Genomic DNA, 25,761 nt, shown 5'->3' with positions numbered 1-25,761 from the left:
CATGAAACAAAGACTCATTAAGCAGAATGATGTAATAGAGCTCAGAGACAGTGTAATGTGATTCTTTTTCATTATCTCTTTGGTAGCAAGAGAAATAAAGGGTTAAACAGACTTATTTGTCCAGGAACTGGACAGTGTTACTGTGTAACTCTAGTCACAAAGGAGAATCCCAGGGCTTATTAGCATTTTAAAGGCAGAGGTCTGTGGTTTTAACCCTTTGTTTCTGAGACTTATTTGACCAGGAACTCCTCCTTGCTTGTTAATACCTGTAATATCTATGGAACCTACTTTAGGCCAAAGTTGTCATCTTTCCCTTTTCCCCCCATGATTTAAGGGCTACCAAATACCTGGTGCTAGCATAAGGAAACTGTGATAACTGCCATGAGGCAAATCAGGAAAGCAGGCGAGGGAGGGGTCCAGGAAAGTGTGAGGAAGGGGGCCTTCATGCATTGGGCCTAAGGTGCCAGTGAACCCCACAGTCCATTCCAGGACCTGGAACAGTGATTGATGCTGCAGAAGGGCTTGATCTTCTTCCCATGGGGGAAGAAACTAAAATGGAGCTATTGGCAGGAGTAGTTTGAAAGAACTTAGGCTAATATACAGTCCCAAATATAATTTGAAAAGAAATTAAATCCTAAACTTTTTTCACTAAGTATGACATCATTGCAGTCCTTGAAGCTGCTGCATGCATTAACTTACATAGCCCTGCGCCTTCACAGTGGTGATTTATGTATCAGTTGCAAATGAGCACTGTCTAAGGCAGAAATGTTCTCATTAGAAAATGGGCAGTAGACTAATGGTTTTTTTCCTCATCTTTAGCTGTGGGGACACTGTCTGACAAGCATACACACTGTACAGACATTAATGGTCCACAGATGCATTATTGACCATTTCCTAGGCATATAATTTTCTTTGAGCATTTGTGTTTTATAATTACTTGGGGAAAATTTGCTACTTTTCTTCAGACATGATGAATAGGCTGTTTCTCAGCCTGTTAATTTCAGTATGATTACCTTAATTTACCAGAAGCTGTAAATGTTAGTTCATCCTGCTTACCTCCCAAGAGCAAGCAAGGAATAGATAAGCCATTGATGGGATAAATAATTTTTGAAATCAAATTCTTCAGAATAAGCATTAAAATAGGTGGAATTTTACCAGCAGCTTATTGTTTAAAAATTGATAGATAATCACAAAACATTTGGTGTTTTTTTTGGAACTTACCAAAGACATAGTTCATATTATTTTCCTTTAGATATGTATATCTGTATCACTTAGAATCTGGGGGGTTCAGATATAAAGTTTCAAATTGTATTTACTTGGAGTTTATTCCATACTATTCTATCTGCTAATAGAAACTGGTTTAACATTTGAGATCCTTGGTGTAACCACAGTCCAGACCTTGGTGGTGAAGAAGGAAGTCTAAAACAAGCCCTCTGAAAACCATAACTGGCATTGCATTTTGCTTCCTAGAAAAGACATGAAGCTATCTTCAGGCCTGAGAAAACCTTTGAAGTCTTCAAAAATATTACATTTTCCAAATAAAAATATCTGGTATATACTTCTTGGTTTCCTCTTAGTTTATAGCATATTGAAAATGGCCAGAAGCTGAATCCTTGAGAAGTGACAGCAAGCGGTAGGACACTGAATAAAGGCTCTCGAATTTTAATGTGCGTAAGTAGTTAGAAATGCAGCTTTCCATACCCACCCCCAGAAAATATGATTCACTAGGGCTGGGGTAAGGCCTGAGAGTCTCAATTTTCAATGAATACCAGGGAATTCTCTTGCAGATGGTCTCTAGACTACACTTCAAAAAACATTGGTATACATACAGTAAAATCTATCAACAAAAGCAACTGAACCTCATCAGTTGACAGCACTGAGTAATAACCCATGTCCACAATTAATTCATTCATCAGATATTTACTGAGTGCCTGCTGCTGTATGTCATTTATTAGTAGAGACAAGGAATAAATGGAACAAAATATCATCACTTCCCCCAGGTATTAAACCTAAGAGAATATACGAGCAATCACAATATAAGAATGCTACCTTTGAATCATTCATTCCTTTGTTAATTTATTCAATGACCATTTATTGAAGACTGATATATATGCCAGGTACTTTGCTTAAATAGGATATTCTCTATTTAAGAAGATAAAATAGTGTAATAAATACTAGAATGATTTTGATGTTTAAATGGGTAAACCAGTTATCTGGAAGATTTACTTCTGTGGAAAACTTCCTTTCTTAGTTATTTGAATAATTGAAGTTTAACAACTGTTGATACTAAGCCAGATAATTATGACTTAAAATGAGGTCATTTTAGTTATTAAACCCCTTGAGCAGAGTTCAAAGAGCATCTTAGTTCTAAGTGCATCTTAGAACTAAGAATGATACTTAGTTCTTATATATTATAATAAGATAAAATCTTACACATAACTTAGGAATATAAAATATTTTCTTTGGAATTCCATCTAATAATTTAGAAAAAGAGTCCACACACATTATCCCCATGTTCATGATCAGTGGTTGTAATTGAGATTGTTTTTGAGTTAACAGTGTGTTCAGTCAAGCTGTCCAGAACCAGCCCACGCCTGCACAGCCAGGAGTGTACAACAATATGAGCATCACCGTGTCCATGGCAGGTGGAAACACAAATGTTCAGAACATGAACCCAATGATGGGCCAGATGCAGATGAGCTCTTTGCAGATGCCAGGCATGAATACTGTGTGCCCTGAGCAGGTAAGTGGCACAACTGGCACAATTGCTACACACACACATTGTGCTCTATATCACACCACACTGCAATTCATTATTCCAAGGAAATCAGGAATGTTCAGTTACCTGTCAAAAATAACCACACTTCTTTTTCTTTCCCACTATCTTTTGATAATTACTATTTATTAAGATATACAATGGAAATTTTGACAGACCTTGTAAGATTTTAGTCTCACGAGATTTTAGTGTTTTAGATTTATTATAAAATGATACATATAATACATTGACTTGGAACTTACCCCTTTATATTTTGAACACATTTTCTTCATTTCTCCCTTTCAGTTCAACAAACTCAGTACTTACTATATACAAAGATAGCTCTGTGGGCAATAATATTAACAAGTTGGGGAGGCACAACATGAACAAAGGATTAGTTGAATAATAGGACAGAACAGCTGTGTAAGAGATGGACCCCATAGGACTGTGCATATATTTCTGTCAGATTAGGGGTATATACAGTTAACCACAGAGGGTTTAAAAGAAAAAGGGTCTGATTAGGAAAGTCTTCATGGGAAATTTGCCTAAAGGAAGAGATAGAAAAGAATATTCAATACTGGTTAGCACAGCATGACCTAGACAGGAATAGATGTTGAAAAGCCTAATGAATGTTAAGGGGATGTTTATATTATATTTAGAGCAGAATTTAATTGGTAAGCTTTTTAGGGGGTGTTGCAGGCCATCTAAATGTTTAGTTTATCTTGGAGCCTCCTAAAGATTTTTAAGGAAAGAATGACTAAATTCAAAGTGATATTTAAAAAAATCTTTGGGTACTCCCTGTAGTTACTATTCTGTCATCAACCACAAAGTAGACTATGGTGACTCAGCTATGACCATATCGCCATAATTTATAGCAAGTCTTAAAAAACATGTAAACACTGATTACCTTTTCTATAGAATTCCTTTTTGATATGAATTTTTAAAAAAGTCCCCATTCACCAGGTATTAGCCTAATGAAGTTTGCAGGGAAAAAACCAACAACTTAGGGACTTCCCTGGTGGCACAGTGGTTAAGAATCCACCTGCCAACGCAAGGGACATGGGTTCGAGCCCTGGTCTGGGAAGATCCCACATACCACAGAGCAACTAAGCCCGTGCACCACAACTACTGAACCTGTGTTCTGGAGCCCGTGTGCCTAGAGCCTGTGCTCCACAACAAGAGAAGCCACTGCAATGAGAAGCCTGTGCACCGCAACAAAGAGTAGCCCCCACTCGCCGCAACTAGAGAAAGCCCACACACAGCAACAAAAACCCAACGCAGCCAAAAATAAAATTAATTAATTAATTAAAAAAAAAATAGAACTTCATTTAAAAAAAAACTCAATGACTTAGTGATATCTTATAGCAAAATAAAAGAACTAAATAGGATTGTTTCTTGTCCTTGTTGTTATCTTGTCGTATTTCAGTTAGTAGAATTATTCACTATCTCTAGTATATTAAGACAGAATAATAAAAAATAAAATGAATTAGGTAAAAAGAATATTACATTTAAAATGTATTTCTTATATAGTTGGGTCTTGCTTTTTTATTCAGTTTGACAATCTCTGCCTTTTAATTGGAGTGGCTAGCCCATTTACATTTAATGTGATTCTTGATATTGCTATTGAAGATTGAAATCTCTCATCTTATTTGTTTTCTCTTTGTCCCATCTTGCCTTTTTTGGTTTAATTGAATATTTTAATTCATTTTATCTCCTTTGTTGGTTTATTAGCTAAAAATAACTCTTGTTTTACTGGTGCTTTAGAGTTTATAGTATACACCTTTGTTGCCATCTACCTTCAAATGCTATTATATCACCTCATATAAATATAAAAATCTCACAATGGTTTATTTCTATTTCTCCCCTCCTGTGCTATTGTTGTACATACATATCATATCTACATATACTAATACCCCACAATATGTTGTTAGTACTTTTTTACTTTACTTTTTTTACTTTAAACAGTCAATAATATTTTTTAAAGTTTAAATAAGTAGTTTTTATATTTCACACATAGTTATTTCCAGTGTTCTTCATTCCTTGGTGTAGATCCAAATTTCCATCTAGTATCATTCTCCTTTTTCCTGAAGGTCTTCATTTTGTATAGTGCACGTCTGCTGGTGATGAATTCTTTCAGCTTTTGTATGTCTGAAAAAGTTTTTGTTTCACCATCATCTTTGAAAGTTCTTTTCCCTGAATCCTAGGTTGGTAGTTTTAGCTTTCAGCACTTTAAAGACATTGCTCCACTGTATTTCTGATGAGATATCTGCTGTCTCTGGCTGCTTCTAAGATTAATCTCTTTATCACTGGTTTTAGGCAGTTTGATTATGATATGCCTTAGTGTGATTTTATTCATGGTTCTTGTGCCTGGGGTTCAGTCAGCCTCTTGATTCACAGGTGTATAATTTGCATCAAATTTGGAAAAGTATTGGCCATTATTTCTTCAGATATTTTTTCTGTCACCAACCCCCTCCTCTTCTTCAGAGACTCTAATTACATATATCGTAGGCCATTTGAGTTATCCTACAGTTCACTGATTTTCTGGGTTTGGAGTTTTTTAAGGGGGTATGAGGTCAGTCATTTTTTTCTCTGTGTGTTTCATTTTGGATAGTTTTTATTGCTATAGCTTCAGATTCACAGTTCTTTTCTTTTGCAATATCTGATAGTTTTATCTAGTGTATTTTCATCTCTAGAAATTCACTTTGGACCCTTTTTATATCTTCCATATCTCTAACATGTTCAGCCTTCCCTCTTTTTGAATATGTGGAATATGGTTATTATAATAGCTGTCTTAATATTCTTGCTTGTCACTTCTAGCATCTGCATCATTTTAGGATTGGCTTCAATTAATTGATTTTTCACTTAATTATGGATCATATTTTTCTGTTACTTTATTTTATTTTTAAAAAATTTTATTGAAGCATCATTGATTCCAATGTTGTGTTAATTTCTGCTTTTCAGCAAAGTGATTCAGTTATACTTGTATATACATTCTTTTTTAATATTCTTTTCCATTATGGTTTATCACAGGATGTTTAATATAGTTCCCTGTGCTGTACAGTAGGACGTTATTGTTTATCCATCCCATGTATAATAGTTTGCATCTGCTAATCCCAAACTCCCAATCCTTCCTGACCCTGTCCCCTCACCCCCATGGCAACCACAAGTCTGTTGTCTATGTCTGTGAGTCTGTTTTTGTTTCGCAGATATGTTCATTTGTGTCGTATTTTAGATTCCACATATAAGTGATATCATATGGTATTTGTCTTTCTCTTTCTGACTGACTTTGCTTAGTATGATAATCTCTAAGTCCATCCATGTTGCTGCAAATGGCATTATTTCATTCTTTTTAATGGCTGAGTGATATTCCATTGTGTATATATACCACATCTTCTTTATCCATTTATCTGTTGATGGACATTTAGGTTGTTTCCATGCCTTGGCTATTGTAAATAGTGGTGCTGTGAACATAGGGGTGCATGTATCTTTACAAATTATAGTTTTGTCTGGGTATATGCCCAAGAGTGGGATTGCTGGATATGGCAACGCTAATTTTAGTTTTTCGAGGAACCTCCATACTATCTCCATAGTGGCTGCACCAATTTACATTCCCACCAGCAGTGTAAGAGGGTTCCCTTTTCTCCACACCTTCTCCAGCATGTATTGTTTGTAGACTTTTTAATGATGGCCATTCTGACCGGTGTGAAGTGATACCTCATTGTAAGTCATAGTTTTGGTTTGCATTTTTCTAATAATTAGCGATGATGAGCATCTTTTCATGTGCCTGTTGGCCATCTGTATGTCTTCTTTGGAGAAATGTCTATTTAGGTCTTCTGCCCATTTTTCGATTGGGTTGTTTGTTTCTTTGTTGTTGACTTGTACAAGCTATTTGTATATTTTGGAAATTCATCCCTTGTCAGTCACATCTTTTGCAAATATTTTCTCCCAGTCTGTAGGTTGTCTTTTCGTTTTGTTTTTGGTTTCCTTTGCTGTGCAAAAGCTTATAAGTTTGACTAGTTCCCATTGGTTTATTTTTGCTTTTATTTCTATTGCCTTGGGAGACTGACCTAAGAAAACATTAGTACGATTTATGTCAGAGTCTGCTACTTTGCATACCTGGTAATTTTTTATTGGATCTCAGACATGTGAATTTTACCTTGTTTATGTTCCTATAAATATTGAGATTTGTTTTGGGAAATGCTTAAATTACTTGGAAATAAACAGTTTGATTTTTTTCAGGTCTTGCTTTTTTGTTTAGTGGGACCAGAGCAGTATTTAGTATAGGGCTAATTTTACCCTACTACTAAGGCAAAACCATTCTGGTACGCTACCTGAATCATGATGTTTTCCACTCTGGCTGGTGGGATCAGGACCTGTTCCCAGCTCTGTGTGATCTTTGGGAATTATTCCATGTAAATCTTTTCAGGTGAATCTTTGCTTTGGGTAGTTCTGTAACATCCATTAGCTAGTTGATCTAAGTTAGTTGTATCTTAGTTGTACTAAGCTGCTACTCTCTGTGGTGTTCTCTCCTGATATCCTGCCCTGTGAATTCTAGCTCTATACGCTCAATTCAGGAAGATTTCCAGGTGCTGTCTGGTTCCCTGTCCTCATGCTGCAGCCTGGAAATTCTCTCTAGGCAGTAGGCTGGGGTAGTGGTAGGACTCACCTCAATTGTTTCCCAACCCTTAGGGGCAACTTTCCCCTTCATTGCCTTTGTCCAAGGTCTTGAGTGTGTTCATTTCATATATTTTGTCCAAATTTTTAGTTGATTCAGGCAGAGGATAAATCTAATCCCTGTTACTGAATCTTGACTGGAAGTGGAAGTCTTTTGCTAATTAACTTTCACGAGTGTTGAATTAACTTTTTATTGAAGTATCTATCTGTAAGGATATACAGAAAAGTACATAACTAGATGAATTTTCGCAAACTGAACACATCTTTTTAACTATCACCTAGATCGAGAAACAGAATATTACCAGCCGCACCCCAAAGGTTCTCCCCACACCCCCTTGCATGTCTGTCTACTTCTACAAAGGGAACCACTGTCCTGACTTCTAACAGCACAGTAAATTTCTAAGCTTGTTATTTCTGCTCTCCTCCTATTACTTTTCTGTCAGTGAGATTGTTTTTCATTGAGGAATTTGGTCTTCAACATAAACAACTAGTTTGTAATTTGGTCTTGTACTTATCTTTAATAGATAAATGATCCAGCACTGAGACACACAGGCCTCTACTGCAACCAGCTCTCATCCACTGACCTTCTCAAAACAGAAGCAGATGGAACCCAGGTCAGTAAGAAAACTCTAAGCCCAGAGCTGTCAAGTTTTCTCTAGATACACAGGAATCTCTGTGTAGCATCGCGGTTAAGAGCCTGACCTTGAGAGTCAGACCTGGTTGTGAGTCCTGGCTCTGCTCTTCTTAGCTGTGTCATCCTGGGCATGTTAGGGAACTTTCCTGAGCTGCCGTATAACCAACAGAACTGATGAGATACCTGCTTAGAGGATTATGAGAGGGTTAAATGAGATAAGCTTTCAGAAAGGTTAATCCAATGTTTAGACAGGATAAGCGATCACAGATGGTGACCACTAATTGCTATTTGTAAATAAACACAGTGCTAAAACTCATGTGTAATCAGAATACCTCAAAAGAGTTCAATAAATTCAGACAAAACAGAATGCCTACTGTGTACTCTGCCTCCTTTTGGAAGTTTGTTTCAAAACAATACGAATAACAAGGGTGGCCACTTTCCTATATCAGCAGAAATTAAGATATTTTTTAAAAAACACAGGCCTTATGCAAAGGTGGAGATACAAAGAAACATGAGACATGTTTGCTCTTTAGGTGAACTGTGGGGAGAAGTGAGGAAAGGAAGCTTCATTTGTGGAATGCCTATGATTTGCCAGGCATTGTGTTAGGCACTATCTGCTTTATCTCATGTAAACATCACTGTAACCCTATGAAGGAGTTAGTTTTCCTTTTTTTTCACAGATGAAGAAACAGAACCTGAGGTGATCTAACTACATATACAATTCACAAACTAGAAAGTGGCAGAGCTGAGTTTCAAACCCAGGTCTTTCTAACACCAAAGTTTATGCTTTTTCTGCCATACCACTTAGGGACTGTCGAAAGATAAAACATACAGACAAATGCACGTAAATTATTACATAACCAAAGAAGGCAAACTCAAATTTATTACAAGTAACAAGAGCCATAAGCATTAAAAGAAAGGAGAAATTCCTGAGGTTGTCAGAGAGCATTTATGTAGGAGATAGGAGTGAACTGGGCCTTGAAGGAGGCAAATGAAGGAGAAAGGTACTGTGGTTTTTGGAGGCTGAGGAAGGGGGTGAGCTTGGAAGTCCAGGGGATTGGAAGTTAGAGGGCACAGAGACAGGGAAACAGTAATATCAGCATAGTCCTGGGAAGCCAAATCCACTGAGCATAAAGGGTTTGTAATAAGAATTCACAGGAATTAAAATTGGTAAAGTAGATTGGATCAAATTTCCAGGGGCCTTGAATACTAAACTCTAAGGAATTTGGATTCAGTCCTACAAATGAAGCATCATCCCTGAAGGGGAACAGTGAGAAAAGTGCTAGTTTAAGCTTCATCTTGAGGGGGGAAGAGGGAAAAGGAAGAGCACTGGACAGCCAGCTCAGAAAGAGGAAAGCCAGTTAGGAAACTATGTGCATAGTTGGAGCGTCGGGAAATAGGATCTGAGTCCTGTGATGGTGAAGAGAGGATTTTGTGCTGGGGGAAATGAAGTCTTTATTCACTAGACATTTTAAAAAGCCTCCTACTTACAGAGACATATACTTACAACAAAACAACTAAGTTTTAAAGTTCCTGAGTCCTGGGATAGTACGTGAATTGAAGTAAAAACTATGCTGGAAAATCTTAAGAGGTTGGGACTCAGCTCTCACATCACTCTTCTCATTGGACAAAGCATAAGTTTTGTTTTCGTGTTGCTTTGCCTGTCTGTGAAGGTATAGCAATATCAGAAATCCTTTGAGGTCTGGTCTAAGTCACCATGTTTTTAAGTAATAATTCAAAAAGGCTGAGATGTGTACTTTTTGGAGTTTGGTATCTTTTTAATAAAGCATTCTTTTTAAAGCAGCAGAATTTTCTCTCCAGTTTGTTTTATCATGCCTTTATCAAAAATTTTTTAAGTGTTTGGGGGCACAAACACCTTATGCTCTGCCCCAGTATTTCATGTGTTGAAACATATAAACATGAAATTTTATGTTAATTTTTAAAAAAATCAGTCATTGCCTAAATGCACTGTAGTTTGTGCTCACGTTAAGTTTCAGTGGCAGAATCTTCTTTCTGTGGTAGCCCATCATGAAATCTCTATTTGCTCTAATGTTTTTGTATTTGCCAGACAAAAGCTGGGGAGTGAGTTGGATAGAAATATAGAAACAGATGTACAGAAAAGGAGACGGAAAAGAACAAGGAGAGAAGGAGTAGGGGAGGATAGAGGGCTAGCTGCACTTGGAGAGCTGGGATGGGGAAGAGGAGAGAACAGGAAAAGAACACAGAGAATAGAGAAGGCGGAAGAAGGCTGGTAGGGGAATTGTTGACATAGAGAGAGAGGAAGGCCAGGGTTGGAGCTCTAGAAGGAAAAGAGTAGGAATGAGAAGTTATAGAGAACAAAGGTGGGTGGAGGGCACAGAGGCAGCTGGGGAATAGACTCAGAGAGAGCTGGTGTATGTTATGTACCTGAGGAAGAGCCCAAAAGAAGAAGAAAACAAATGGGAGCCAATGGGGACAAGAAGCAAAATTTGGGAAACTGGGGGAAAGAGGAGGATGAGAGAGAGGGTGAGGACAGAAACGATACTAATCTAAATAAAGGTTTAATGCATCAGACACTAAAAAAGCTCAGCTCAAGAACTATCTGCCTTATCCGACAGAGTAGAGTGGAGGTGTGGGTGCATCGTGAGGAAAAATCATCAGGGGTTAGACTGATGGAGAAATTGGATGGTCGGGACATTTGACAATTGGCCAATTAAGGTTGATGGAAAACAACTTTTGTTCAATTAAGATAGAAAAGTTTTCAGAAACACTGAGTGTAATTGGCATGAATTTAGTGATGAACAAAAAAATCTATCACTAATCTAAAATACTTCATGAACCTATTTAAACATGAGGCACAAGTTTGCCAAATGCTGAGACACTTAGATAGATGCACTTGGATACCTTAGAAAGCATCTCCATTCTTGGTCTGGAACATTCACAAGTGTGATATTGGCCTAATCAGTTCTACAGATGACTTTTTAATAAGGCTGATTGTTGAAGACTAACTTCTGGCTTTGTTTTCCTGATAGAAAATGTTAAAACTGTGTAACCTCAGACTTTTTAAAGGAATACATGTATTATTACTGAAAGTAGTTAAAGGGAAAATTCACACTGTTCTCAGGTAGTAGTTTACTGTTATTTTTAGCTCATGTGTTTAAATGGATTGTCTATCAGGAAAAATAAGTTAAATATAAAATTTTTATTTGTTCTAATATTTTGCTGTAATTCTAAAGGCAATATGTAAAGGAGCTATGTAATAGTATATTTAGATACTACACAAATCTTCTGGACATTAATTTTAGTAATACTGATGTCCTGTTTACTGAGCTGTGGTGGTTTTTATTTTGCTAATACTGGGTTAAAGCCCTTAATCTTCTAACATCATAAAGATTTTTTTATCCTATTAAAGTCATCCATAGAATGCTTTTATAGCCAGTTTTCCAAATAATATACCTGTTTTTTAAACCCACCACTGGATACCCAGACTGAAACTGGGCTTTTCCCAATCTTGGCAATATTAGCAATGATGCTCATTTTCAGTATTGATGGCAACCCTGTAGGAGGCTTGACCATTCCAATTTTGATTTTATTTTTAAAGTGTGAACTTTCCAGAACCCTGAGCAAAATGAGTGCAGCGATTTTCTTTTTGTAGGACAAGAAGACAGAAGAGTTCTTCTCTGTGGTGACTACAGACTAGAGGAATGCTCTAGTGAGTTTCCACTTCAAGTAGTACCCACTCATAAGCCGGGGGGGCAGACCCTTCTGTCTAAACACATCTTTTATTTGTGTTCCAGCAGGTGCAACAGGTTCAGGTGTTTGCTGACGTCCAGTGTACAGTGAATCTGGTAGGCGGGGACCCTTACCTGAACCAGCCTGGTCCACTGGGAACTCAAAAACCCACGGCAGGACCACAGACCCCCCAGGCCCAGCAGAAGAGCCTCCTTCAGCAGCTACTGACTGAATAACCACTTTTAAAGGAATGTGAAATTTAAATAATAGACATACAGAGATATACAAATATATTATATATTTTTCTGAGATTTTTGATATCTCAATCTGCAGCCATTCTTCAGGTCGTAGCATTTGGAGCAAAAAAAAAAAAAAAAAAGAAAAAAAAAGTTCTCTTTCGTTGGGAGATTGAGAGATGTTTTTGTTTCTTTCTTTGTAAAGGCCTTGGATATTGAAAAAATAACAAGGCAGAACAGTTGGACAATCTCTCTCTTGAGCCAAATTTAATTATTCTTATTTTTGTAATCAGTCATTGGCTTCTTATCTGGATGAAGGCTTTTGGAGGAGAACCAAAATGACAAGATCCAAGGGGAAGATGAAGCTCCGCCTCCGCTGGCTCAGTCCTGACCCTGCCAAGGAAGAAGGGCCCAGTGGGGCTTTGCCTGTGCCCATCCACCAAAGGCTGTCACAATGTCTCTAAATCAGCAGCCCTCCCCTTCCCAACCAGGCAGCTTGTGTGTACAATCAGCTTCTTCTAGCAACTCTATATCTGTTGGCTTCAAGAGAATATTTTGCCTCCACATATGTACCCCTTCTCCTTTTTTTAAAGATGGATTTAAACCAAGATGCCTCCAGGAATGAGGACGAAATGAGTATATTCACAGAAGAATCCAAAAAATACAGTTTGGGGGAAAATGCAATAATTTTTGATGAGATGGGTGAAGGACAAGAAGCGAGTTATGTCAATTATTGTAGATACAATTTTCTGATTAAATCTGGACAAAAGGCAGCCTGTTCTTTCTGCTTTTATTGTATTAACAGCTGAGGTAGCTAAAGTTATTTAAAATAAAATTAAATTTATGATCCAAGTAGCTTATTTTTCCCTTTAAATCTCACTGTAAATATATTTGATTTCTTGTAGAAATTGATTTCCTTCTGTTTAATTTTATGGTTTTATTATCATACTCTTGATTTTTCTAAATTTCTGTGTGTGAAATATAACACTGATTGAATTGCAGTTACATTTGGCTAGTAATATTTCATTATTTTAATAACTGTGACGCCATGTATGGATTTACTTTGGGTTTTACATCAAAATGCCACTGCCAGAAAAAGCTGTTCCAGATGAGCTAGAGCATACTGCCCTAGAGTGTCCCTGGGATCATCTAACTTGAGAGCAGTGCAAGGAATTATCACCAGAAGTGCACAGGCTACTTGTACAGAGAAAAATTAATACTCAAAGAAAATCTTCTTTTTTTTTTTTTTTTTTTTTTTTAGATTGACTTTGGGAATTTGAATTTTCATCAGTGCAAATATAAATCTCTCTATTCCTGCTCTGAGGCTAATTGATACCATATTTTCCCTTTGTGTCTTGTCACTCTGCCACGTCTTGTCTCATCCTGGCCTCTGAGTCAAGGACCCAGTGAACTGACTTTCTAGTTCTAGAAGTGCCACTGAAAGGCCAGGAAAGCTTGAGAAAGGTATTCTGGAAGAAGCAAAGGTAGACCCCCATCACTCGCCTTTACTGCACCCCTGGGCCTGTGAACGATGACAACATCTGACATTGTGCACCAGCTACCTCTGCTTCCATGGCAGAGAAAAGGCCATAAGAACTAACAATGGAAGAGGAGCACGGACTCAGACATCAAGGAAGAAGCCATTTTCCCAGGTCCTCCTTTCTGCATCTCACCACCCCTAGTTACAAGTAACTCCATTGAACAGCATCTATTCAGAACCTGTACCGAATAAAAAGATTGATGGAAGGGCTCAAGTGGGTAGCAACTATGAAACAGAAACAGGACACTCAGTTACAAACATTCTCTCTTTTAGTTTTTCAGAAAAATGCATCCCTGATTTAATTCATTCCCAGCTTGAAAGCCCAGCCATATTATGCTAGTCCCTCCCAAACTGTTCTAGGAGGTCATTTCTGTTTTGTTTGTGATATTTAGACGTGCAGACTTCAGGAAGTTCACCTTTAACTTCAGCATTCCAGATGAAGTTTCCTGACTCAGTACTTTTGCATAAGGAACTTAAAAAAAAAAAAGAAGTGGTAAGGAAAATTGAAGATGCTAATATCCTCCCCCATCCCAACTGCACCTTAAAGTATGCATGTCACCTTCAAGGTTTTATAATTGCACTGTTTGTTTTATGTATGTACAGATTAAAATTATTGCTACATTTGAGGAAAATAAAATTGCTTGCTTCTATGTAATTCCTGTCATTCCACAGGAAATTCACTTTTCCAGCTACTGAATAGATGGGTTGCCTCTTCTTTTACAGGGAAGAAATGAAACCTACATCCTGCAGGAATTGTCAAAACCCAAAATGACTAACTATAATTAAAGGATAATAAAAGAAAGGATCCCTGAAGCTAAAGCTCCTCGAAGTCACCCTAATAAGAACCAGCCCAGTGAAATTTGAGAAGGTCCCAGTGAAGCTGAGATAGTAGGCTGTGAGGAAATGCTAACTCTGGCCACTTGTCTGATGATTAAACACTCCGGTCCTCCTGTTTCTTGACCTGGGAGATCTGGTCCAGGCAGCACTTCTTAGCCACAGGATAACATCTCTCCCACAATCATTGGTTTTTACGCACTAACATTTTTTATTATTATGCAGATGTTGAATCTTACTTGAGGAGGCTCCTTCTTGACAATGCATTTTATGAAAATTAGGCCCTGTTTCTTGTTTGTGTGTTTTTAAGGCAACTAGGTTCACCAACACTTGGCCAAGTAGGGCCGGCCAGGGTAAGGAGGGTGAGCAAATGTGATTCTAGAGGGAGGGGAGGGAGTTTATCGCACACACATTCCTACACATAACTACACACAGATTTGGTAGCTGTTGTCTCAAATTATACTTTTGGGAGAACAGAACCTTTTTTCCAAAAGTCAGGATAAGGTAAAAAAAAAGATACTTAGGTGAGGCTGAACATTGATTTAAATTTATCCTAAGGTAGGGGTGTGAAGGCCATTAGAAAAACAAATAGTAATAAGTGAGGAAAAAGTGAGGTTGATATAGAACTTCATCTTCTTTATGGTTTTGCCTAGGGTAGTTTCCATACTTAGAAACTGTCTCCTGGGCCCTAAGAATCAAAGAAAAAGAAAGGACAGTTGTCTGTTTACAAAGGAAGTTGTGCTTATTTCCTTGTTGACATTAACTGCTCTTCCCAGAAGAGCTGCTCCACTTGAATAAAGTGAATAATTCAGAGCAAGCTCGATCCTTGACCATTCCGGTACCTCTGAAGAAGATCTTGATGATTTAATTAGGCCCATACATTTTTTTTATTGGAGAAAACTGCCAAAGGAAGCATTCCTCCATACAGAACCTTTTCTGCCAGCACTAAAATTTGTTTTCTTTTTATACTTTATATTCATTGCCACAAGAGCTCTTAACAAGATTGAAGAAACGCAAAGCTCTGGCCTCACTCAACACATTTTATTGTCTTTATCCAAGGCACTAAGGATGTGGAAGGATCCAGACAGATGTGAACCCTGCCCTCCCAGAGCTTATATTTACATGGGGGTACTTGCATAGTTATAATCACAATTGGATTAAATGATATAAAGGAGAATTAGAAGTTGCTTTGTGAGTGAGACCTTGTCTGGAGAGTGAAAGGTTTCCTTGAGGAAGAAATGGCATTTGAAGTGAGGTTTGCAGGATGGGGAGGAAGTAGCTCAGTGAAGAGCAGGCTGAGAATTCTGAGGACTGGCACGTGTGAAGGAGGGCCCGGAGGCAAGATGGAGCCCCAGAGAGCTGCTCTTCTAAACTGTTAACCAGTGTTCTGAGTTCTCAAACATGTTATTAGAATTATGTTACCTGGTGGGCTGCAAAGTAATTTAAATCAGCCTTTGGCTCCAGGAGGGACATGAACGGGCTTTGGGATCCTCACTTGGAAATTGTGCCAGCCAGTAGCTAAGGTCTCTTCCATAACTAGCCCTAACCATCCAGAAGTGCAGGCTTTTATAGCTTTTACATAATCTGTTGGAGCTGATGAGAATAATTTTAAAAATTCAGGGAAAATCAATTTGCACTGTAACATTTCTAAGGTGGTTTTAGGTACATTATCTCATTTAATCCCCTGCAGTCCTTCGAGAGAGTTGTAAAGAGAAAGGTCAGGACACAAACACTGTCTTTCAGTAGAATTGGGACTGGAACCAATTCTTCTAATTCCAAATTCTGGATTAACTATCCTGGACTATATGATTTAGGATGCATTTGGAGTCTGCAGACTTTAATCTCATTGTGTGACCTTAGGCAATGCTTTTTTACAGGAAATAACTTTTAAAAGCAGGCTTTGAAAACAGGCCTGAGAGCTCACAGGCTGAGAAGAGAGCACCTGGCCCCTTCTCTGGAGGCAGTCAGAGAGCCTGACCTTTGGAAGCCTAAAAGAGGGTGAGCTTTGGCATGAAGTCAGCAGGTGTCCCGATACAGTTTTGGGAGAGGCATTCTGTCCCTGCGTATCTTAACAGAAAATGAAGGAGGGGCTCCATGAAACTGCAGTGTCATCCCCTTAGCGTAAAAGAACTTTGGAAAATATGGGTTCCTTGTGGGGCAGGTATAAAACGACTGGCAGAGGACCCCTTTTGTGAGGTAAAAAATTTGGTTTCTTGGAGCAGATCATGGAAGCATTCACTTTTCTCTAACCCTTGATCCTTTTGCAGACAACAAATCTTTCTTTTATGCTGGAGTTTAGCTCTGGTCTAATCATTTGTGCTTATCTCAGAACTTTGGTAGTTTGTGCAACCAGCAGAACTAAGCAGTGTCTAGAGGTATTTGTAGCAAACCCAAGACATTGGCTTGAGAAAAGAAGAATTAAAATGTTAAAAGGAATAATTTCTATTTCATCAGGTTTTCCTCCCGCTCCAATGCCCAGAGGTCCTAAGGTACAGAATAAAACAAAAAACTTTAGACCAAGTTTTCAGTACTTATGACATTTTTGATGAGCTGTTGCAGTACAGACACTGTGATAGGAAGTGTGGGAAGTACAGAGACACTTGCCTGAAGCTGCCTCCTTCCTAATAATGGAGATTATTACAATCAGTTAAATACTTTCCATTTCTACTCTGCCAGGCAATATGCTAGACTAATACTCTTGTGCTAATAATTTCTTAGTTTGTACAGCACATTCACATACAGTATGTCATTTGATCTTCAAAATCCTATGAAGCAATTAGAATAGGTCATAGTGCCATCTTACAGATGGTGAAACTGAAGCTCAGATGAATGGTCAGGTGGCTGGTAAGTGCCAGACCCAAGAGTCTATCCTTGGGTTTTGTGATGAAGCCTGCCGTTGTTTCCACTGCCCAATTCAACTATTAAAGATAAAAGCACCCTTAGACAGTGACACATAGAGACTAGGAATCCTGATGAGTTAAAAGTTTTTCTCTAGAATTCAAGTTCCTTAAAAGCTTATAGGGGTTTCCATTTTGAAAATAAAACCTGGGCACTAATTTTGAATGTGTTAAAGTACTGATTTTTTTTTTTTTTTGTATTTTAAACTTGTGTGAGTGTAATAGTTCTCAAGCAAGTCCCTGACTCTCGCTGAACAATTTCATCTTTTCCCTTGAACCCAGTACTGCTTACATTTATATGCATCTAAAGTCCACTCTTCTAGCCAAGATCTCTCTTCAAGATCCAGTCTCTAATTTCCAACTGGTGAACATTACCACATGGATGGCTCCCACCCCACACTCAGCACCTCAAACTTAAGCCCCAAACCAAACAACTTATCTCCCCACAAACAGCTTCTTTGTCCCTTACCTGAATTAATTGTATCATCATTCCATTAGTGGTTCTTTTCAACAACTGCCTCCTACTCAAATTACCGAATTGCAAAAAGTTGTCTTTTGTAATGCCTCGGAGCTGTCTTCTCTTTTCTAAGCCTATTGATCAGAGATCGGATTCCAGACTCTTTATGGTGGGGGTGATTATAGTAACTACCTTCATGCCTTTTACATTCATCCATCACACGGTCATCAGAGAAGTCTCTCTAAACACAACCTTCAAAATCTGTTGGTGACTAATTCTTGCCAATTGTTGACCTGAAATCTACCTGCCTTTTAAGCTTCATGACCCTCTACACCCTCTCTAAACAAATGATCCTGCCACACTGATCTGGTCTTTATTCTTGGATTTACTATTTTGTGTTCCCACTTCCATTGCCACATTCATTCTCTTCCCCCCAACCCGTAATGCTCCTCCTTTCTCCTCAATTTATTTTTTTGAATGGCTTCAATTTATATTTTTGAGTTTTTGAATTTTATTTTTTCATACAGCAGGTTCTTATTAGTTATCCGTTTTATACATATTAGTGTCTACATGTCAATCCCAGTCTCCCAATTCATCCCATCACCCCCACCCCCACCGCCACTTACCCACTTTGATGTCTATACGTTTGTTCCCTACATCTGTGTCTCTATTTTCTGCTCATGGCTTCAGTTTAGATGCCCTTTCCAAGAAGCCCTCCCTAGACCCACACTTAGATTAGTCCCCTCTTCTGTACTGCCTTGTGCAGTGTCGGGGCCTCCATTTGGCACTTGGCTATATGTACATGTTTCTCTCCACCAAATTGTAAGCTTCTTAAAGAAGAGGTTCACATCTCTCTTTTCTCCCCCTCTCAGTGCCTTCCACATAGTAGGCTCTCAACTGCTGATTGAAGAAATAGATGCAGAAGCAGTATTTTAAATAAGGGAAATGAGCTGATAGACCAGGTGCTGAGTTGTCTTCCTAGAGTCTGGATTGTTAAGCTAATGGAAGGTTGCAAAGTATCCAAGAGTTCAAGACAAAATCATGATTCTATCATGATGATTGTTTCTTTTTTTCATGAAATGTGAGCCTCTACATATTTGGAGAATTTACAGAACATTAGCAGTTATCTTTATTACTTCCATTTTTTTAAGGACCTTGTCTAAAAACAATTAATGCACATATAAGTTACTCAAAAGTAGTACTTCATTATTTACATGCTCAAGCTTTATATTTATCGATGATACATGCTGCTGTTAAACCCTTTACGTTCCTCAGAAATTACTTCCCCACTGAAGATCAGCTGATTGGATTGACTACACTTAATGAGAAAATAGAAAAAGACAGATCAGGAGAGACAGTCCCTTCTGGTTTTCCTTCCCAGAGTGAGTATATAGAATGTCCTACTAATCTTTCACCTACAATATAATGCCACTGAGAAGTGATTCATGATGAAATTGAACAAGAATAAGATGACTTTTTGTGAAATTTCTAATTGGCCTTTAAAACCAGTGCCTCTGGAAACTGAGTGACTTAACTTGGTACGTAGACAGATGGGAAAGGTCAATGAGCAGGAAGACCTTCCTCTAACAGAACAAATGTCCTACCTGGAATTTTCCTCATACCTGAAGAGCCAGCCCTGCTCAGTTCTGCCTTGTTTGTTTTCAAATCTAAAGTAATTTATCATACACCTGCCTGTACTAAATTTTAGGCTGCATATTTCCTATTCATTGTCCTTTTTAACTTGCAAACTTTTATAAAATAGGTATTAATTTTTTAAAATTAGCTTTTCTTTTTAACATTCTTCTGATGTTAGCAATTGTGTTTTAAATGATAATTACTTAGTAAGCTAGACTTTAAAGTTCAACCAAAACCAACTGGGAAAAAGGCTCTACATAGAAAATGCTCTGTTTAAAGACTCATGCACGTCTAAGCCTCGGCTTTAAAATTTCATCCTACCTTCTCTTGAAAACTTTTTTAAAGCTTTTTAAGAACATTTTCACGCGTATGTGAAAGTAGCAAGATTAGTATAAGGGACTAGTTCTAGGTTTTCAAATCAGCCTTTGATATGTAATTTTTATAACCCCAGATAAAGAGGTGACTTCAGTCACTCTTTCCACATCAAAAAGTAAGTTGTAGTTAGTCTTGGGAATCTTTAGACTTAAGGGTTTGTCTTTTAAAACATTGCACAATAGCTACTTTAAAGAATGAATATTTTTAATGTAATAGTAATAACAACATATATATTTTCAGTCAACAGGTATTCATTTAATACCTAGTATTTCCCAGGCACTATTCCAGGCACTGGGGCTACGTCCATGAAGAAAGTGAAAATCCTTGCCCTCATGGAGCTTGCATTCTAACGAAGGTTGACTGACAAATGAACAAAATATGTGGTGTGCCAGAAGATTAGTGCTGTGAAGAAAAATTAAGTAGGGAAGGAGGGATAGAGAACACTACTGGAGGACAGTGGTTGCAGTTTAAAACAGGAAAGTCAGGTCTTCAGAGAAGGGGACATTTGAGTGAAAATATGAAGAAAGAGCTTTCTAGGCGGAGGTGCAAAAGTCTTGAGGCTGGAGCAGAGTGAATGCAGAGAATTGTAGGAGATGAGGTCAAAGAGGTAATGAGGGCCAAGATGGTGTAGGGCCCTATAGACCAATGTAAGAATTTTGGCTTTTACTCTGAGATGGCGAGCCATTGGAGGATTTTAAGCAGAGGAGTGACCTGATCTCACTTGGGTTTTGGAAGGATCACTTGGGATTTTGTGTTGCACATAGTTGTGGAGAAGGCAAATGCAGAAGCAGGTAGACCGGTAGGAGCCTATTGTAATAGTACAGCCGCGAGAAGATGAGTCGGACCAGAATTGTAGCAGTGGAAATTGTGAGAAGTGGTGAGGTTCTGGGTGTATTTTGAAAGTAGAGACAACAGTATTTGCTGACATATCAGATGTGCAGTGAGAGAAGAATCAAAAACAACTCCAAGGTTCTTGGCCTGAGCAAACTGGAAGGAAGGAATTTCCATTAACAGAGATGGGGAAAAGAGGCAGGTTTAATTTATTTTCTGTCATGATAAGTTTGAGATTCCTGTTAGACATCCAAGAGGAGGAGATGTCAAATCTATTGGATACAGAGGCGGCTGAAATTTAGGGAGTAGTTGGGGCTAAAGATACAAATTTGGAAGTCATCAGTATATAAATTGGCTTTTAAAGCTAGGAGACTGAAAGGTAACTGGAACCCAGGTCTCTTAACTAGGCCATCTCCCTCATATTAAATAATCATGCCAAAGTAGGGTTTATTCCAGGAACAAAGATGGTTCAGTATTTGAAGTCTTACACTGCAAATCACCACAGTAACAATGGAGAAAACCCATATGATCATCTCAGTAAATGGAAAAAAAAAAAACACACACACATATGAATTTTTTAGATTTAGCAAAGCAGTGGCAGAAGGGAGCTTCCTTAATCTGATACAAAGAATTTTCTGAAACTTTCAACAAATTAACATACCTAAGAGTGAAGATTTAAAAGCATTCCCATTGCAGTCAATAATAGCAAGTCAGGGATACCTATGAATACGGCTAGTATTCTACTATAGGTTCTAGCCAGTGCAAGGACCTGAACTGACCTCTCCATAATGCAATAAAATGAGAAAAAACATTGAGTATAATGATTGCATTGAAAGAGACTAAATTGTCTGTGGTGGTGATAGATATATAGTGCTTTTGTAGGGTATTGTTTAAATTGATCCTTAAATTTGAATTGATTAATTCCTGTTAGGAATTATTCACAGATAAGGAAACTGAAGCAAAATTGCATAGCCATTAAGTAGCAGAGTTCAGCCTTAATCTCAAGTCTTCTGGGACTGTCCCCTGCCTTGCTCTTTCTGTTTATACCATAAGGAAGTAACACCATATTGCTTACGGCTCAATTTTCATTTTGTAACCACATCATCAGTCTTGTGCCATGATTATTTCACACAGCTTCCTTACTGATGTCCCAGCTTTCCTCCCCATTCCCAGCAAATACATCTTGTACCTGTTGCCAGAACAGTCTTCCTCTTGGATCATTAGTACTTCTTCAGAATTCCTTACATCCAATGCTGAGGAGGAGGTGGAATACCTTATCACCACTTCTTCCTTTACAGAGTGAGTTTAATAAACATAATGCTGCTATGGAGTCTATTGTTCCACTCCTTGTTCTTCTTCATGCAGTTTGAATGAATAGCCTAGTTGGTGGCTGATTGCTTTTGGTCCTTGTTTCTCGTTTGGGTGGAACTAATCAAAGCTTGATAGATTGAATGTGGGGGATTTATTCTCTCTCTTCTCCACGTGACCAGTAGGAAGGAGCAACTTTCGTGAGTCTCAGGACAGGAAATTAGCAAGCCCATTCAGGCTATCACATAAAGCTCTATCATCTAAGCTATTGATAATAAAAGTGATATTTTGCTTTGTCACCTGCTTTTTATCTTATTTCTCAAAAGCCTAGGTTCAGGGCTTCCCTGGTGGCGCAGTGGCTGAGAGTCCGCCTGCCGATGCAGGGGACACGGGTTCGTGCCCCAGTCTGGGAAGATCCCACATGCCGTGGAGCGGCTGGGCCCGTGAGCCATGGCCGCTGAGCCTGCGCGTCCGGAGCCTGTGCAACGGGAGAGGCCACAACAGTGAGAGGCCCGCGTACCGCAAAAAAACAAACAAACAAAAAACTAGGTTCAGAACTTTGGTGCCACTTTTTTGGCCCTTGCAAAGCCCCCAAAGCTAAAACTTAGGCCAGCTTTTAAGACCTACCATATCTAGATCTCAAAGTAGAGGAGAAGCTGGGCCTGTGCTAATTTGCCCTCAGAGGACAGCTAAAACTTGTGAGGTCATAGTAGCCGAGGGCAGTGGTTCGTGGTTCTCAGCCATTTTTCCACACTGACACCTGCTCGTCAGTAACAGTGGTTCACCACTGCCATTATTCTCAACCAGGAAGCAGTGCACACCCATAGGATGGCATCTCAGAACCTGTGGGGAAGATATGTTGTTTAAACAACAATAAAATGAGACTTTAACATGGCCCTCTAGGGGAGCCCTCTGCATTCTGCCAGCCCCATGAGAAGCAATGACCTAGGTGTTGATCCTCGGCTTTACAAGTTCAGAAGCTCAATTTTGTCAGCTCATCCACTTATAATTGGTCCCTAGAGTATTGAGTCACACAGCTCATAGTCACAGGAGACTGATTTATAATCCAGAATGTCAATTAACCAATTTATAATGGAAGATACAGCTTCCCAGCACTTGAACTCCTCGTGACCCCTTTTCAAACCACTCTCTAACTAGTATCTAGATGGCTGAAAATCAGATGAGTAACCAGCTATGAGAGGTTAAGAGAAAATTGACTGACAAAAGACCTGATTTTCAGTCCCAGTCCTGCCACTGACTTTGATCTTGGGCAAGTCAAAGCCTTTCTGAATCAGTAACCTTGAGACAAGACTGCCTGCATCACAAAACTGTCAGGATTGATTAACACATATGGAAGCACTTTGTTCATGATAAAATATTTTTTCACATGTAAGAAACTTAGCAAAGCATAGGAGACTCTTTTTCAAGGATTTGTCACCTATTCTAGGTCTTGCAGCACAGACTTTGCTCCATTGGAGGATCCGTTTTTTTGTAAATTTGGTATACAAGGCCAGATATAGTGTACTTAGTGCCAGATTCTTCCTCTCCATCTTGACTCCTTCCTGTAAGCACATCATACACTATCCTAATGTGTTGATTGTAAATCACACACATTTATCGTACACTTTTTAGGTTGCCTGCCTCCTGGGACCAGGCTGCTTCTAGACAACACCAGAGTTTCCGATTCAGTAGGTCTGGGGTAGGGCCTGAGAATTTATATTTCTAATAAGTACCCAAGTGATGCTGATCTAGGGACTATGCTTTGAGAACAGCTGATCTAGTTCAGATGATAATGAGCTTAGCTGATTCTAATAAGAAAATCTGCCACTTCCCTGCTACTGTCTTGTTCTCACTTGGGTCAGCACATGAGTGCCTGTCCTTTCCTCACTTGGGTAGAAATTTATGCTATTTGTGCTCCCTGCTTTAGGGATTTACTAGAGCATTATTTCTCAGCTGTGTAGACACTCATCTCTCTCTGGCTTTCTCACTGTCTTAACTGCAGAATTTGAATTTTAAAAAATACAGTGTCATTTGGAAACGTTTTCCTAATTGTCTTGAATGGAAGTAGCAGGGAGTGGATGGCATCACTCCCTAGCAGAAAAGGAATTAGACTGGCTTACGTGACTCATGGCTTTCCCTTAAGGAAAGCTCCTTAAGGGCCATGTCTTATATTTTTATGCTCAGGTTCTAGCACCAAGTGCCCCGGCATTGTTCCAAAGGATTTGTACATACTGACACATCTAATCCACATAGCACTCCTGTAAATCCCTGTTGTACAGATGAAGGTCCTGGGGCTCAGGGAACTTGAGTGAAGTGACTTGCCCAAGTTCACACAGCTGAAATATGCGAGAGCCAGGATTTGGACTCAGGCTGTTTGCTACCAGGGTCTGAACTTTAACCACTATGTTATACCATGTAATACAGTGCTCAGTAAGTTTGTTCAGTGCTATGAAAGGCTATGTGCTTCCCGCTGCGTAGAAGAAAATTAAGTCAACAGGTATTTCTTCCACTATAAACTCATGTATATTCATACCTTTTCCCCACTTCTTTTCTTCTAGTCTCAGAAAAGGTTTCTCTCTCTCTCTCTATTCAAGGCCTGTCCTTCCTTATGCCCTTGACCCTACCACTTCTCATTTTTTCCTGAACTTCTCTTATCAGGTATTCCATTTAGTAACTTCAGTCTCTCTTCTCCTTCTCCTCCTTCCCACCTATTAACTTGCTCAAGCGTCTAAGAAAATTCCCCTTTGGGACCCAGCATTCACCTTTCCAGCCCCCATTGTCCTCTCTCCTCCCATTCAAGCTTCTTAAAATAGTCCCCACCTCTTACCTCCCCTCCCATTCTTGTCGATAGGTTCCAATCTGATTCCCACCTCATATACTATTTAAACTGCTTTCACCAAGTTAATCAACATATTCCCAATTGCTAAATGTTTTCATTTCTTATTTAGTGAAATTCTGTGCTGCCCTTGATTGCTCTCTCCCCCTTGAGACTCTGTTCACTTGGGTTCCTGGGGTTGGTTCTGCCCTCAGCACTCTACCAATTCTCCCTGGGAGACCGTATCAACTCTCCTAGTTTCAAGTGACCATGTCTTATAAAGGAAAATCTTCCTATCTAGTAGCTTGGCAGTCTTGGTATCTAGAGGGTGGGGGGAAGTGTACCCATTTTACCTTGTACATTTCTCTCTGTATTAATATCTATATATCTGTCTTCTCACTAGATTCTTCATTACCTGAGGGCAAAAACTTTTATTCACCTTTGTATCCTCAGCTCTTGGTACAGCCTGCCACAGTAGACATGCAACAGATATCTGTTGAACAAATGACCCTTTATAAACTTTGCTTCACAGATGTCCAAACAATTTCAGTAGATGTCTCCAAATGTTTATAGAAATATTTTAAGCACTCAACAGTGTTATAATAGATGTTCAGAGAAGGGAGCTATCATTTTTGGCTGCGTAAGACTTTGTGACAGTGATAGCACTTGAGCCACAAAGTTTCAGTCCAGAGGCAGGAAAGGGAGGGGGAGAGTACTAACATTCGACTCCCAGGCCAGAGACTAGAGGGCAGCAACTGGAGTCTTCATTGATACATCAAGTTTGGATCAGGGAATAGAAGATTCACCTGAAAAGGTAGGTAGGAAATATAAACGTGGAGGGCCTGAGGGCTAAGCTAAGGAATCTTGACTTTATTCCTGGGCAAGTTGGAGCCTATACTGAAAAGGGTGCTCAGTGATCCTATCAATATATGAACCTGGTGGCAGAACGCTTGCTGCCTTGTAACCAGGATACGCTAGGTGAGCAGACCAGTGGGACACTCGTGAGCGAAATGAGAGCCTGATTCAGGGTGGTGGCACTGGAAACTGTAAGAAAATAGA

At 38.9% G+C, this 25,761-nt stretch overlaps 1 protein-coding gene across 17 annotated transcripts in view; it reads left to right on the top strand.

Annotated features, from left to right (window-relative positions):
• The window catches only part of NCOA1 (nuclear receptor coactivator 1), a 366,103-nt gene extending 352,045 nt beyond the window's left edge, over positions 1 to 14,058 (top strand). For 12 of the 17 annotated variants that reach the window (XM_089922464.1, XM_089922461.1, XM_089922451.1 and 9 more), the window contains 3 exons: positions 2,560 to 2,743; positions 7,954 to 8,043; positions 11,840 to 14,058. In XM_089922464.1, coding sequence (XP_089778590.1) covers positions 2,560 to 2,743; positions 7,954 to 8,043; positions 11,840 to 12,010 — 445 coding nt within the window. In that variant the 3' untranslated portion in view covers positions 12,011 to 14,058. Of the gene's footprint in view, positions 1 to 2,559; positions 2,744 to 7,953; positions 8,044 to 11,697; positions 11,755 to 11,839 lie in introns of all 17 variants that reach the window. The other 5 variants (XM_022574323.2, XM_089922462.1, XM_022574322.2 and 2 more) reach the window with 3 other exon arrangements.
• Positions 14,059 to 25,761: the final 11,703 nt, after the last annotated feature.

This window comes from Delphinapterus leucas, chromosome 13 (genome assembly GCF_059928025.1).
Source record: "Delphinapterus leucas isolate spDelLeu-1000000601 "Yukka" chromosome 13, BTC_Dleu_Yukka2, whole genome shotgun sequence".
In the NCBI taxonomy this organism is placed as follows: Eukaryota; Metazoa; Chordata; class Mammalia; order Artiodactyla; family Monodontidae; genus Delphinapterus; species Delphinapterus leucas.
This window is presented reverse-complemented; position numbering and strand designations above follow the sequence as displayed.